The sequence below is a fragment of the Phyllostomus hastatus genome, unplaced genomic scaffold (genome assembly GCF_019186645.2).
Source record: "Phyllostomus hastatus isolate PE091 unplaced genomic scaffold, TTU_PhHast_1.1 phas_contig_402, whole genome shotgun sequence".
Classification (NCBI taxonomy): Eukaryota; Metazoa; Chordata; class Mammalia; order Chiroptera; family Phyllostomidae; genus Phyllostomus; species Phyllostomus hastatus.
In genome coordinates this window covers 15136356-15151883 of record NW_025333873.1, presented here as the reverse complement: position 1 = coordinate 15151883, position 15528 = coordinate 15136356, and the positions used below count along the sequence as shown (strand labels likewise).

The 15528-nt window shown below is 55.2% G+C and overlaps 1 protein-coding gene across 9 annotated transcripts in view; it reads right to left on the bottom strand.

The window, feature by feature from the left end:
• The window catches only part of KIDINS220 (kinase D interacting substrate 220), a 71449-nt gene extending 55921 nt beyond the window's left edge, over positions 1–15528 (bottom strand). For 5 of the 9 annotated variants that reach the window (XM_045844681.1, XM_045844686.1, XM_045844687.1 and 2 more), the window contains exons 1-6: positions 15379–15528; positions 8479–8613; positions 7190–7288; positions 6089–6187; positions 1854–1952; positions 627–728 (exon numbers count right to left, since the gene is read on the bottom strand). In XM_045844681.1, the coding sequence (XP_045700637.1) occupies positions 627–728; positions 1854–1952; positions 6089–6187; positions 7190–7288; positions 8479–8586 (507 nt within the window). In that variant the 5' untranslated portion in view covers positions 8587–8613; positions 15379–15528. Of the gene's footprint in view, positions 1–626; positions 729–1853; positions 1953–6088; positions 6188–7189; positions 7289–8478; positions 8614–13492; positions 13553–15378 lie in introns of those variants that run through there. The other 4 variants (XM_045844685.1, XM_045844688.1, XM_045844690.1 and 1 more) reach the window with 2 other exon arrangements.

Sequence of the window (15528 nt, the reverse complement as noted above, 5' to 3'; positions counted from 1 at the left end):
GGCCTCTACCCCCAATACATCCAGCCCCTCCCTGTGCACTGCGGATCCTGTTTTCCTGGTTCACCTAAAAACGTGCTCAGTGACTTCCTCCCCCATCACCCAGTCTTTCCCCTTGACTCCCCCTTCCTACAAATGGGTTTAGGTCTCTCCTAGCCTAAGAAACGTTCCAACAAGCCACCCTGGTAAGATACGGTTCACAAGGTCATGTGGGGTGCAGAGGGCAGGAGAAGGGGCAGGAAGGGAGGCAGGGCCCATCTTCACACGGCATACCGGGGCTTGGCGTCTCCAGGACGTTAAGCATAGGACAGAGATAACTGGAATTTTAGAAAGACCATTCTGGCAACAACACGAAAAGCAGACGGGACTAAAGTTAGGAAGAAAAGTTGTAAAGAAAAATCCAAACAGTGAAGACGGCGAATGCCCCGTCTGTCTTCCTGAGAATGATGACCGTGACATGGAAGCAACGGAAGGACCGTCTGCGAGGTGTGTATCCACATAAAGTGTCCTGATACGCGTCACTGGAAGGCACGTCCTGGCAGCCTCGTGAGATGTACGCAAACACGCGTCCCAAGACGCACCCACCAAAGGGCACCGTCCGGACGGCCCGGGCGGCCCCGCCGACCCACCTTGTCGGAGCAGTTGACCTTCGCGCCGTTCTGCAGCAGCAGGTGCACTATGTCCGCGTGGCCTCTCCCTGCCGCCCAGATGATGGGGTAGACGCTGTACTGCTGGGAGGCAGGGCGCAGGCGGGCGGCCAGGAGGAGAGGGAAGGAAGGAAGACAGGGAGCGAGGGAGAGAAAAAATCTTTTAGGTGGATATTCACAGCATGCATTCACTAAGAAAAGTAAATAAATGGAATAACACAAAGTAATGTTTTAAAAATCAAGTTACAGACCGTTCTCCACTTTAAAAACACACGATACTCATAATATATAATTGACAGCTAAGATGCACTCAACCTTAAATAAATATTATGAGCTCATTTATTTTTTTACAGAGTCAACACATTTGATGCGATTATCTAGCCAATGGGTAAGGCTAACAATAGAAATAGGAAACTTTTCTTATATAACACCTCCATTAATTTGAATAAAAATACATTTCTTTTTTCAGCTTTATCAAGGTACGTCTGGTAAAACTGTGAGACATTTCAAGTGTACAGCATGATCTGATACACACATATTGTGAAAGGATCCATTATGAAAGTCTCTTAATCTGCAGTCTGAGATCAAGAGTCACACAAAGTAGGGATGTGTGTATCACCATCTGTAAAATGCCCAGAAAAATGTCTATTTAAAAAAAAAGTTTAGATGAAGAATATGTGCCCACAGAAAACAGGTAAGATGTCTTCAGAATTTAAAACTCCTTCTGAAATGTTACACCAGTTATAATTAACATTTAAGCTCTAAGGGTTGCCTTTTGTTGATAAAAACTAAGAAATAAGCTGAGCTTGAGAAAAAAGTCTCACTGCACTTTAAAATCACATTCTTTATCTTTATCTTTAAGAAGATCTAGGTTGCTCTGGCTGGTGTGGCTCAGTGGATTGAGTGCCGGCCTGAAATTCAAAAGGTCGCCGGTTTGATTCCCAGTCAGGCAACATGTTGCAGGCCGCGTCCCCAGTAGGGGGCATACAAGAGGCAACCAATTAATGTATCTCTCACACATCAATGTTTCTCTCCCGTTCTTTTCCCCTCTCTTCCCTCCTCTCTGAAAATAGAAAAATAAAATCTTAAAAACAAAGACGACAATCTAGGTCACTTCTACTCGCTGTCAAGCCCGGAGTATGAGCAGCCTGAAGCATCTGCTAGGAGAACGCACCGCTCCCAGCACAGGAGGGGTCTCTCCATGCTTACCAGACCGGTGACGCTGGGGTTGGCGCCGTGGGAAAGGAGCAGCTCCACCACCTCGGTGCGGCCTTTGTAACACGCCCACATGAGAGCTGTCCATCCTCCCTGAGAAAATGGTGGAGGGAAGAAAATTTGAAGAGTCTCCAAGCACAAAAATGCCATTAACGAAGTTCCTTCTGTGACTATTATTTATAAAACCATTGCTTTATGAGGGCACTACTATATAGTTTTAAGTTCCCACGCTCCCCAGAGAAATACGGGGTCGGGCACAAATAACACCCCTTTTTTATTATAAAATCTTTTACTGCAAAATCCTAAGCATGTAATTCCGTAACATAACGATATCACACTCAACCACACCATATGACATTTCAGGTGAAGTGTTCACATTAAAACTATGCATCATTACGCCGATAGTATCACCCCACCAGCCACACACAGACAGGCCTTCCTTCTGCTGGACCCTGTGCACAAAAGTACCTAAAAGAAGCCCACAAATAAACACTCCAAACGCAGCACTGCGCCACAAACACTGAAACGTGGAACACTTATGTCGGACTTTTCCCAAGATCTGTCTTAGCTGCTTGAAACCTTTTCTTCAAAACATGCTCTGTCCTGAGACAGTCCCCTCCTTGTTTGCGCCCAGACTCCCGGAGCGGGTCCCGGCAAGCACGCCCTGCTGCCGAGTGTCAGCACACCCTCGGGCCCAGGCCACACAGGGCCTCCTGCTGAGAGAGAGGGCACTCAGGCAGGGACCTGCGGATCAGGGTTTCCAGGGCAAACGATGTCATCAGTGTGAATTAACAGCAGGGTAACTTTCTGTTTTCTATGCTACAGAAGCAATCTTCTCTTTTTGAGTAATTTTCCCTTTAGCTATAATACAATTCAATAAAAGAGACCAATGTAATCAAATTATAAGAAACATTTTATTTTCTTAAAAATCAGTACTTGGACCAATTCTTTGATTCTGAGAATATAAATCAGTTCTTCTGATTTTGTTTCATCATCACTAAAAAAAGAGAGTTAAGAAGTACTTGTCCTAATCTGAAAAAGGCAGCATGGTAGGACGGGAGACCAGGTCCGTGGCGGCGAGGGGCTGGGGAGTGAGCGGAGGGCTGACCCCACAGCCGCAGCTCGGGGCAGGTGAAGCGGTGACACTGCCCTGCACAGGCCCCGCACAGGCCCGTGGGGTGGGCACACGGCGTCACGCACTCGTCAGAAACCAAAGAACACACCCGCCACAGACAGCGAATTCTACTGCAGGAAATATTCTTAAAAGTCAACCAGGGTACACGAAGACACAGCCTGGGACAAATGAATCTAACTATGTCACAACTGAAGCACATAATTACTCAGAAGCTGACCCTTGGTAACTTTGGAAAACATATTTGGACTGAATAATGCTAAAAACCAAAATAACCGTACACAAACGCCGTACTTAGTAGGTAAATTTGTTTCTCTCTGGATATGGGCTAGGAATTCTGCAACCACTCTGTCTGTCCCCCAGGGCTGACAGATGCGCAAACCCAGCGCGCACACAGTAAGGGCCAGGTTTGTCACCGTCCGGGAGGAGCCACGAGGGGAGGAGCGGGAGGAGGCTGCACGGACGGAGCTGGCGGCGTCAGGCCTCGCCCCGAAACACAGACGCACTCGCGCACACGGTCAGGCGCAGAGAGGAACGTACGGGCGCACCCGAGTTAGCGCCCGCACGTACTCCCACGTCTCTCCGTCAAGGGGGGCTACGACCAGCGAACCCCGGCAGCAATAAGCACCCCTAACACCTGAGGACTGATTTCTCACTACCGCTGTCCAGGCCTGGGGACCAAGGCTCCGTGGAAAACAGTCCAGGGCAGACAGTCGGGAAGGTGAGCGAGGGAACACGGGAGATGAACCTGGGCCTGAAGCACCTCGTGGTGCCAGACAGTAAGGGCGCACTTAAACAACGTGGGAAGTCAATCAGAGGGCAGGGCGTCTTACAAGGGTGCAAAAGCTCCCACGGCCAAAGCCGGACCAGCCTGAGCAACAAACCAGGGAGAGAACTGAATGACAGCTCACAGAGTGAGAGAGACGTTCGTTCGTGAGCCCACGTGTGTTTATGTCTGGGACAGACGGAGTGGGGGAGTGCTCCTTCCCAGAAGAGCTGCGATGAACGAACAGGGGGACGAGCAGGGGGACGAGAGGAAGAGAGGAGCCCCCACGACCACACCCCGGGAGTCGCCGCTGCAGGCCGCAAACCGGCGGGTGCAACAACACGTCAGAGAACGTGTCGTCAAAGCCGGGCTACTGTGCACGGTATTAAAGTGCCCCCCGCCCCCCCGCAAACACTGAGTGCCCACGAAGGGAAAGAGAGTGATCTGACAGTGAGGAGATCAAGGTCAGCGTCGCCACCAGGTGCCAAGACGCGGGGCTCCGAGGAGGGCCGCTCGGGCCCGTGGTGCCCGGCCCAGTGCAGCGCAGTCCCACCCCCACCGTGAGGAGTGCCGGGCAGCCCAAGGGGAAGGAGACTGTCCACAGATGCCGGACGAGCCGTCTGCAGCGGTGGCGGCGGCGGCGCCAGGAGACACTGCAGGGCTGGACGGTTCAGTCCAGTCAGATCCCTCCCCCCCACCGATACTTCCACCTGTGAAACTCCGGGCAGGCCTGTTTCGATCCCACGCCCCTCCCTCTGCAAGACTCCAGATACGCACCTGCCCTTGCGACGACTCTGCCCAGGTGGGCAAAGGAGGAAGGTGGGGACCGCCGCCTTCAGCGGGGGCTGCAGTCCGCCAGCCACTCGGGCCCTCTCGGGGAAGACTGCCCACTAGACGTGCTGACACTGGGCCCCGGAATGGCTCCCGAACCCCAGCAACCCTGCAGGGTAACCCTCCTCGCCCCACCCGAGTCGCAGGGGCCACACCTTCCCTCACAGCTCAAGGCTCCCGCCGCCCCTCAGCCCTCCGCCCCCCAGCCCGCCGCCCCCCAGCCCTCCGCGGTGAGGGCCCCTAGCACTGACTCCTCAGCAAGACACAGCGCCCGGTTTCCCCGGCCGGTGGTGTCCTACATGCACACGCACAGACCCTTTAAACGTCAAAATGTGTCGTGATAATTATTTAGGGGAAACAGAAATGTGAAGAACTAAAAATGTTTAAGAAATCACTTTCTACACAGTTTATGAGGTTTTGCACCTTTGTCACGCATGCTCCACACACCCTCACTCTCCCGCACACACGGGCTCAAAACTCAGCGGCCTGCCCCGCGGCCGAGTGACTCCGAGCAAGGGCGCCTCCCCCAGGCTGCACCCCGGAGCCGCGCCGCCGAGAGCAGAACCCGCCGCCGGCCCGGATCCGGCCCTGGAACAAGGAACAGCACACAGCCTGAGTGAGACGGTGGAATGCGGCAGTTTCTCAAGCACGCGGACCCTCCATGCTTCATGAAACGTCATCAGCAAAGTAACCCAGGTTTTACATGTCAAAGCGGATCGATTCCTTTCTTTCTCCCACTGTGAAAATTAACTTTTGAGAAGACTAAACATTTTGCAGAATGAATAAGCCAAAAATAATCCCTTTCTTTATTTTTGTGCTCTAAGCAGATGCCAATATACATAAGTAGCCAAGATAATTAAGAATCATATCATTAAGCTTACAATGGGTATAGATAGCATGTCTGAACATGATTACATTTTAAAAATAAAGTTACAGACTGGCTGGTGTGGCTCAGTGGACTGAGCACCAGCAAGTGAACCAAAGGGTCGCCAGTTCAATTCCCAGTCAGGGCACATGCCTGGGTTGCAGGCCAGGTCCCCAGTAGGGGGCGTGTGACAGGCAACCATGCATGGATATTTCTCTCTCTCTCCTCCCTCCCTCTCTAAAAATGAATAAATAAAATCTTTAAAAATATATAAATAAATTTGTAACTATTATACTGAAAATTACAACAAAAATATTTTAAAAACGATGCTATGTCCCTCTTAAATAGATAATTCTCTCATAAATTCTAAAACACTGGCACATTAAAGGGTAATGAGTATTTTTAACAATATTTCTGAATTTTAAACTCTAAAAGTGACGACTAAGACTATTCTAAAAGAGGCGTATCACACCACCTGAGTTTTGAAACCTTCTTGAGGGTCACTCCCACGCCCAGCCCCAGCCCCTGAAAGCACCGTGACGTCCCCGCACACGCAACGACACGAGAGCTCCCGCCCGCCCGTCACCGTCGCTGCGCGGCAGCCGGCTCACGCCCACGGCCCAGGGCCCGCGTACCATGTCTCGGTGCTCCACGTCGGCCCCACACCTGAGCAGCTCTTCCACCACGTGCACGTGCCCTTCCTTGGAGGCTGATATGAGTGCAGTCCAGTTATCCTTGAACACACAAACACAGGTGTTGCTGTTTCAAAACCGAAACACTACTTCAAGCTGAGGACAAGAAAGCCGAGCGTCCGTACCACACGATCGTACCCCACTGACACGACGGACCCACCCGACTCCCAAGCCACAGGGAGCCGAGCCCCGGCGGGGGGGCGGGGGGGGCGGGGGGGCCCTCCGTCTGCGTGTGTGACTGCACGGCGCAGACGTGGTCCCACAGCTGCTTGCTCAGTCTTCTCGCCAGACTTCTAATCACACAGTGTGTTTTGTACAAAGGAGAAAAGATGCCTGTCAAAACCTCAAAGCCAGTCTCGTGGCCAGCCCCCACCGCTCTGTACTGCGATGCAAAGCAAGGGCAGTGGAGACGCCAGCGCACGCTGGCGGGCCGCCAAACTGGAGCGACCCGCGACAGCTGGAGAGCATGCGCTAGAGAAAGAGCTCTTCTCCCTTTTTTAGACACAGGCCACAAGTGTGCTGTCCGAACTTTGATTCCTGGGTGCCACTGAATTCAAATGACCATTCAATAAAAACCATCGATTTAAGACAATAAATTTTAAAACACAGGCGTGGAAAAATCTTCTAGCCTACAAACCACTGCGGGGCCCGAGCGGACCGCCCCTCGGAGTGCTGTCGGGGGGGGGCACGGCTTCCCAGCCGCCACCACCACGTGACGGATGCGATGATACCCACCGCAATGAGGGGACACCCCAGGGAGCTGTGTGACAGCCTGGTTCCCAGGCGGGCGTCTCTCAGGCAGGCGTTTAACTCGTGTGCGCACGCTTCCTACCCTGCCCGCGCCGTCGGCATCTGAAACCAGGAGGTGCTGAGAACCTTCCTTCAGAGTGAAAACCTCCCCCTTCTCAAAAGGTTAACTTGGCCCGCTGCAGCCAAAGATGATATATAACTGCTAGTGTAATTTGTAACCTGTTATTTCCGAGTCACTTTGTAAAACAAACAGCAAAGGAAAAGAAAACGAAGGCAAGTTGTTTCAACACATACCAAGTCTTCCAGGTTGCAGTTAGCTCCATTCTTAATCAGCTCTTTCACTATCTCCAGGCTGCCCTGCTCCGCGGCTATCATGAGCGGGGTCTGGCCGCACTGCGGGAGGCGAAGGGCACAGAGAGCTCGTCAGGGCGCTGCGCTGCGGCCGAACCGCCAAAGGCACACGCTTACATTTCCCTAACACGACATTCAGTGCCGGTTACAGAATTTCTTTAAGTTAGAAACACCCTTGAGATCTCAAGTTTCCAGTTTCCTAATAATGCAACCAAGAAAAAAGTAAAACTTTTTTTTTTACTACAACATGAGTAATCTTCTTATGGCACTGAAATTTCATTTGGAATCAGTATACGAGTATTACCAGGCTCTGAAAAGAATTATCACAAGTATATAAAAATCTTAGGATACCTATGGTAACCAAATTCTAACAATCCAGTTAGGTTATAATACAGAATGTGGTTTTAATAATATGTATTTGACAAATCATCAGAACTAAAGGCACAAAAGTTCACACATTCATATTTACATATGTATATGTGAAAACTAAAATCACTTCTTATCATCTTAACCACCGGCAAAAAAAATTACACTATATTGAAAACACAGTTTTAAGAAACAAAATTATTTTTATTAAGTTTCAAAAAACAAATACATACTTTGCCATTAAAAATTCATGCAAAAGGTGTATTAGCCCATAAAATGTTGCAGCGTGGCTGTTCAGGATGAAGTAAGATCAACATTTTATTTACTGGTATTGTCGAAGAGAAGTATCTAAAGCTGATGAAAACGGTGAGTACACGTTATACCTCCCTGTCCACTGGAGAGGACGCACGGCCTATTGAACTCACTCTCGGAGATGGAGGGCCTTTAAAACCCCTCGGCGTGCGGAAGGAACAGCTCAGAAAGGGAACTGGGGCCCCATTAAAGAAAACATCCCAGAAAGTCCTAATTTTGTTTCGTTAGTCTATTTATAGGAAAGCTGGGTCTGGAAGCTCTCTGAAGCTTCCTGGAAACACTTTAGATTTTAGTCATCAAACTTCCTGAACATCGATTATTCCATCTGCAAAAAAGCCACCCCTAAATCTCAATTCAATACGCAATCATTTACGTAAGTTCGGACGCGTTCCAGAAACAAGGAGTCTGACGCCCTCCCACTGTGAGAATCGGTGTCCTGCTTTCACGCTGGCACTGCCAGCACAGCCGCCGTCCTCAGCACACCACCGAGCACACAGCAGCAGGCAGTCCCCAAACGGCCATGAAAGAACTGAATTTCAGACACTCGGTCTCACCTCATTTCTCTCATCCACATCTTTGCATTTTTCCAGAAGAGCTTTCAGAGCAGGAATGTTTTCTTCTTCTACATAATTTATCACACTCTGTGATATCAGAACTGACATCTTCACAGAGAGCTGTGGTTCCAATGCCTGTGAAAGCAGATTAGATAAAATACACATAATTGGTGAATACGAAACGAAAGTCTGACCTTAACTTGTACCGATACATCTCCCCTGGCAGGACTGGAAACAAAGCACCCCAGCTCAGCCCGTAACAGGATACGGAGCGAGCCCCCCAACCCCCCCAAACAGAGCATACTCCCCACAGCCATGCATGGGGGACGCATGGGCACTTAAGATACTTGGCATTGCAAAGGGCAAGTTAATACCTGTGCTACCGCCCAGGGAGAAATGTGGATGAGACTCCAAGGTAGCCCTGACATAGCACCTGCTCCCGAGGCAGGGGGTGGAGGCTCCGGTGTCCAGGAAGAACGCTCGCCCTGACTAAAGACGGCAGCCGAAAGAAGACCAAAAACAAAGGGGAACTGGCAAAAGTAGCCCATGACAGGAAGGGCTGGGTATAAGGTCACGTGGGAAGCTCCGGGTCAGCATTTAAAATAAGGGAGGGCAGCGAAAAGAAGGTGGTACTCCACGGGGTCTCGAGGAAGCCACACGCAGCCGTGAGAGCTTCAGCCACGCCGCCTGCAGCCAGCGGGGAGCTACGTCTGCTCCTCTGAGCAGGCCGCCGTGGGGACGGGGCGCTGGGGGGCGGGGCCACGCGGCCCGAGGGAGAGAGCAGCAAGCAGCCGTGCAGTTTGCAGTCAGGCTCCCGCCACGCAGCCCGGTGAGGTAGGAAGCAGGCGTGCGGCGGTACTGAGTGGGGGCTGGACTCAGAAAGGGGAGCCCCGTTGGGAAGCCGGCCTGGGGAAGCCAGCGGCAGAGCTGACGGAGCTGGGAATCACGGGCACCTGCCTGACCACGCACAGATTCGTGGGGGATGCCTGGGAAATGCTGACTTCTGCATCTCCGAAGGACATATGGAAACCACTCTCTGGGAGGCATGCCTCCCTGGACCCCACCACGGCGCAGTGCAACACGGCACATGCTTTCCTGGACCACTACATGGAGGCTGAGGACAACACACCCCAGATGCTGGAGGAGAGGGCTGCTGCGGGACCCTGGCGGGGCCCCCGACACCCACAGTGCACATTCCAGAGGGGGTGGAGACTTGCTGGGGAGGCCAGCCTAAGAACGGATAAGGCCACGGGGAACCTCTGGGCCTGGTGTGGCTCGCAGCCCGGTGGGGAGCAGGGGAAGTGCTGGGTCGCGTGGGAGAGCAGGGCTCTGAGCAGAGAGCTCCCGGCACCCCCGAGGCTGGAATCCTGCGAATAAAAACCTGTTTTCCTCAACAGGAATTGCTGGGTCATGCACCCAGGCACCACAGGGATGGGCCCAGGTTTGCTCAGCTACAAGCTTCCAAATGCCCACCCTGTCTTTCCGAGACACACACTCGGGTCAATCTAACTCATCCCAGCTCCCAACTCCGGACCCCTCCCTCGGGGCCCCCCCAGAGAGGAGAAGGGGGCTCCCCTGCTGCCCCTGTCGTCTGCCTCCCCCAGGAGACGGCAGCTCCAGTTCCCATCTTCCAACACCAAAACCTATGACCGGCCTCGACTTCTCACACAGGGTCACTCTCTTAGCAAATCCTCTTGGTTCTACCTGCAAAATACACGGCACAACTCACCAGCTCCATCACAGCTGTGCTGGTTCAAGCCCCCGTGACCTTCATCTAGATCCCAAGGGCTCTTCCTACCTCCATTTTGCCTGCCCCACAGTCTACCCCCGCAAGGCAAGCACAGCAACTCTGCGAAGCTGTAAGCTGGCCCAGAGCTTCTTAAACTGGAACACGCCTCGGAATCCCGCAGAGGCCTCGGAGAGCCCTGAGGGCTGGCGCTCCCCCAGGGATTCTGCCGGGGTCTGGGCGCGGCCCTGACCCTGAGTCTTTACCGAGCGCCCAGGCAAGGCTGCGGCCGCAGCTGCCGGCTGAAGACCTCCCCTGTGAGTGGCCCTGAGTCCCGTTTGGTCCTTCCTCGCTCGCAGCCCTCCGCTGGCCTCTCCGAGCACTCAAGGTCAGGCCCTCAGTGTAAGGGGCAGCGTGTCACCTCCGGCCTCACCTGCCACCGCTCCTCACCCTCCTCCCGGCTCGAACACGCCCAGCACCGCGCCGCCCTGGGGCCCCTGCACCAGCCTTTCCGTCTGCCCAGCCTCTCTCCCCCCAGACGGGCCCCTGGCCGCTCCATCACGTCCTTCAGTGGCCTTGCCAGGGGGTCTGCCCGTGCCACGTAAAACAGTCACAGCCTCACGCTCCACAGCGGTCCCCACACTGCCCCGCCCCCGAGTCCCAGCCCTGCTGGGACTCCGTGTTCTCCGTGGCACTCACCACCGTCAGAAATGCGACACACATGTGCTCACTGTCCATCTGCCACAACTAGAGTCCGAGTCCCCAAAGAGCAGGGACTTTGTTGTATTCAACTGGACAGCAAATGCAAACAAACAAAACTCACACCTTGCACCAAACACATATACTAACACAGAGTTCACCTAAATGTCACGTAGAAAAGCACAAAACTTCCAGTAGAAAACGAAGATTTATTTTAGATTGAGCAAAGATTTTTTTTTTATATAACGCTAAAAGCATGGCTTAAAAAAGACAACGGACCACTCGGAGCCCGCCCAAACTGCAAGCCACTGCTGTCTGCTGTCGGGGGAACAGCGCTGCAGGGGACTGGTGACCCCTTTCCCCTCCTCTTCTCCCAACAGGAACCAGGGTCAGCTGACCTGGCGGGCCACACCCGCCCCCCAACCGCGCTCCGCAGCGCAGAGGCTCTGCCCGTGTCTCACAGGTCCCCAGGCGCAGAGGAGTCACGTCTGCTCCCGCGGGGCAGGACTGTGTCCCCAGGGCCACCCTGCCCGCTGATTCAGACGATGGGAACGGAAACTTCTCAGCTGACAAAAGTCACCTTAAAAGCGAGAGATTCTGATCACCCAGCTGGCCCTGCAGCGCACCGAGGCTTTGGGAGGCCGGCACGAGGTGCAGGGGTTCGAGTGTGGGACGGAAGCCCGTCTCTGGGGCCAGGAGACAGAAGCCGCTGCACTGCCACCCACTACCGCGACACTCCGGAGCGGGAGGACTCCACGGACAGGAACAGCCCGCACGGCGGGGGGCGTCACAGCGGGGCAGGGAGACAAGGACCACGGGGTGGGAGAGAGCTCGGGGGGGTTCAGACTGCCGCACGTCCTGCCTGTGGTGGGAGTCGCGCAGTTATCTGGCTTGGTCGAAACTCAAAGCCGAACACTGAAAAGAATGAACTGCACGGAAACTGTACCTCAATAATGCCTTACTGTTAAATAATCATCCAGAAAGCTACGTTATTTGATCCAGTAACTTCATTCTAAGAATCAACTCTAAAAGCACAAGAAACATGAAGATTTTAATCTTATATTTTGTACTTATGACTAAAATTGTGACACAATTTTAGTCATAGTGCAAAAACCTTAAGATGGAGGATTACGTAACTTGTGATACATTCACACTGGAAAACTATACGGTCATCAAATGTCTCCAAAATACGTACTGACAGAAAAACGCCTGTGCTGTATTAACAGGGAGGAAAAAACCAGCTGAACAAGACTATATATACAGCATCTCAACTATTTAAAATATACACACTTTCAAATACCGAAATGGCATTAATGTAATTTTTAATTTTCTTTAGAACCTTTATATCCGGGTTTTCTAGGACGGGGTGCTCCCGTCACTGGAGACCAGTAAGAGACGTGTGCTGACGGTCACCAACGACATTCAACATCCGTGTGCGCCCGCGTCTCCCAGGGTCAAGTCTCATGCTCAGAGAGGCCGCCAGGGAGGAGGCCCTGCCCACCGCTCCCTGGACCCAGCATCCCCCCCCCCCCGGCCCTGGCCCCGCCCTGTCTGCCCCCCACGGCGAGCACCCCTCACGCCCACCTGCCAAAGCGTCCCTCTCTCCCCGGAGCGCGGCCGTTTCTGCTTCCCTCCAATCCACCTCCCGACGCCCAACCTCCGCCAGCCCCACTCTCAGGGCCGGGGTTTGGGGCCCGAACCATCTACCCGCTAAGGAAGACTGCCAGCAGCGCAAGAGACGACCTTAAGCTAGATTAGGCAAAACAGAACATTTATGTTAAGGAGACTGGTTTATTTCCCACAACCGCACTGCGGGAAGACGGGTGCCCCTGGACCTCGGGTGCCGGCAGAGCTCTCCTTCTCTGTGGCCCCATCCACTTGTGTTCTAGACCAGCTTCCACGCGCGCGGGAGTGTGGCTGCCAACAGCTCGGCAGCCCAAATCGAACAGTTTCTGAAACTAGAGGAAGTCTGGACTTGATCCTAGACCCGAAAGTCCCCCACAAGGCTCTGACCACCCAGACTGTGTCAGGTGCCCATGCGGAACCCATCGACCACAGTCACAGTCACAGGGCTGGGCAGGCATCACGAGGCCACGCCGTGTCCACCCCGTCTGCAGAAAAGAGGAACTGCTGTGGTCCAGGTGCCGGCCCCAAACCGGCCCCCCGCGACGCCTCTCGCCGCGCCCCCAGGACTGTCTCCCGACCTGTGCCGCCTCCGCCCGTCTTCCCCTCCCCCAGCCCCCCGTGCCACCTGGAAGCAAGACTGATGAGAAACACACTGCTCTTTAAGTCCTTCCCCAGTTCCCCAAAGACTCGCGCTGGGAGAACAGGAGATTACGGCTTCGCTACTCACAAGTCAGCCAAGGCCCCGAAGCCCTTGCAAGCCTTTCACGGCCACTGTGGAGGTCCGGCTCCACAGTCCCCTCTACGCAAGGCTGTGCTCCCTGCAGGGCAGTGAGGACTCACAGACTCAGTCCTCCACAGTGACAGCGAGGGCAGGCACCGTCACAGCCCGGCTCGGCCCCACAGCTCCAGCCTCAGCTGGCGGTCGCCCTCCCACCCTCGGCCCCACCTTGCTCCCCCACTCACAGCCACAGCGCCAGCCACAGCCAGACTAATCTCCTGGCTCGCCCGTCTGGCGCGGGCCCCCGCCACTTCCTGCTCTCCAGCCTTTGCACTCACTGCCCCTCCTCCGAGGACGCCCATCCCCCACACGTGGGCCTGGACAGCGGCTCCTCCTGCACCGCCTCTCCTGGAAGCCTGCCCAGACAGTGCTCACGCTCAGCAGCCTGGGTCCCTGCCCTGGGACACCTCCACCCCTACCCTCCGTGGACACCTAAACTTAGACTGCTCACGCCACACTCGGCTTCCCACCCCACTCACCCTCGTCCACATCAGCCCTCAGCCCCCAGCCCCCCCCTCCTGGGGCGGGACCCACCTTCCCTCTAGCCGTGTGCCTGCACCCCGGAGCCGGGGCAGAGAGAGAGAAAAGCAGCCCCTTGGTCGGGCCTTGGTGTCCTCCGGGGACACAAACCACCTCCCAGAACACCAGCACCGGAGGCGGCCACTCTGACCGTGACATCAGGGCAAAAACAAGGCCACTGGAAATCACATCTGAACACCAGACAAGAACGGGAGCCTTGTCCCACCTTCATTTCAATGACATCTCTTCAAAGAGGCCTTCCTCGCAAAACACCGTTTAGCACGGTGCTAGAAAGCACGGACCCTGAGCCGGGTTGCCTTGGGTGGGCTCCTGACTCCACTATTAACACTTTATCACGGCGGGCCCATTTCTTGGCCTCAGTGCCTCAGTGCCTCCATCTTTAAACAACTGCACAGTTCGGGTGAGAAGGGGTTAAACCCGTGCGGAGCACACGGGGACTGGAGAACTCCAGCCCCTGCCACCACCCCAGAACGCTGCCGTTTCTTCACTCCCCTTTCTGAGCGGCCTCCCCTCGGCGGGGCTACACCTGTCACAGGGTCCTTCTGGTTTAGGGTGGTTGTTTTTTTTGTTCCCATTACAACCCTTTTCCAAACTTGTCACTTAAGACACCTTCCCGTCTGGCAGCTGGCTCTCCCACGAGGACCTACGCCTGATAAGAGAAGGCACTCCTGTCTCCCGCCCCAGCTCAGCCCAGCATCCTGGCCGGCCGGCCGGCCGCGCGGGAGAACAAAGAACCCCACCTGGCCGCGGTGATTCCCGACCTGGGCTTTGCGCCGGGCGCCCTGCGGCGCTTCCAGACACCCTCGGGGGTCTGGACCCCAGCGTTGCCGACGTGCGGGCACCCACAAAATGTACCCGAACCCCGCTGCGGGTCCGGAGGGGCGTCGCCCGGCCACACCCCGCGGCCAGCCGAGCGGGACTCTCCAAGGACAAGGCCGCCTGGTGCACCAGCGCCCCCGATGGCTGGCCGAGGGGGCTGCATACACAGTTGTTACGAGGGAAAGGATCTTCATTGTTTTACACCTTCCTGTGTGTCAAAACGACGTGAAAGAAAAATGACCCAACGTGGGTGGTGACCCAGAAATCGTCCCCGTGGCAATAAATCGCACAGGCGAGAAATCGACGGCTCGCCGCTCCGCTGCCACGCGTCTGAAGGCCGGCGGCACAGGACAATGGAGCCACCGGGCCCGGGGGGACAGCAAACGGGGAAACCAAGGCCCTGGCCCGGCAGCCCCAGCACCGGCCCCGCGCGCGCCCGCCTCGGCGGAGGGCAGGGGCGGGGCACTCCGGGCGGCGGGGCGCGGGTGGCGGCTCCGCACCGGGAAAACAACTGTTTCACCCGCGCCCCGCCCCCGTTCCCGCCCCCGCCCCGAGGCGCCCGCCGGGCCGGGTGAGACGGACCTGAGGCCGTAAGTCCGAGACCTCCGGGCCCTCACGCCGGCGCGCACTCGCGGTGGGGGGGGGGGGCCCGGGCCCCCGGCCTCGCCCCCTCCCCGGCCGGCCACCCCGCGAAGCCGACCACGACACTCACCGTCTCACAGCCGGCCAAGGACGGTTCGGGCGGGAAGGGCCGGCTTTGCCGCAGGCGCTGTTAGAAACCGGGAAATGCGGACGAAGCGGCTTCCAGCACGTAGCCCCTCACACACCCGGCGGCCATTTTGCTCCGTCTCGCCGAGCTGAC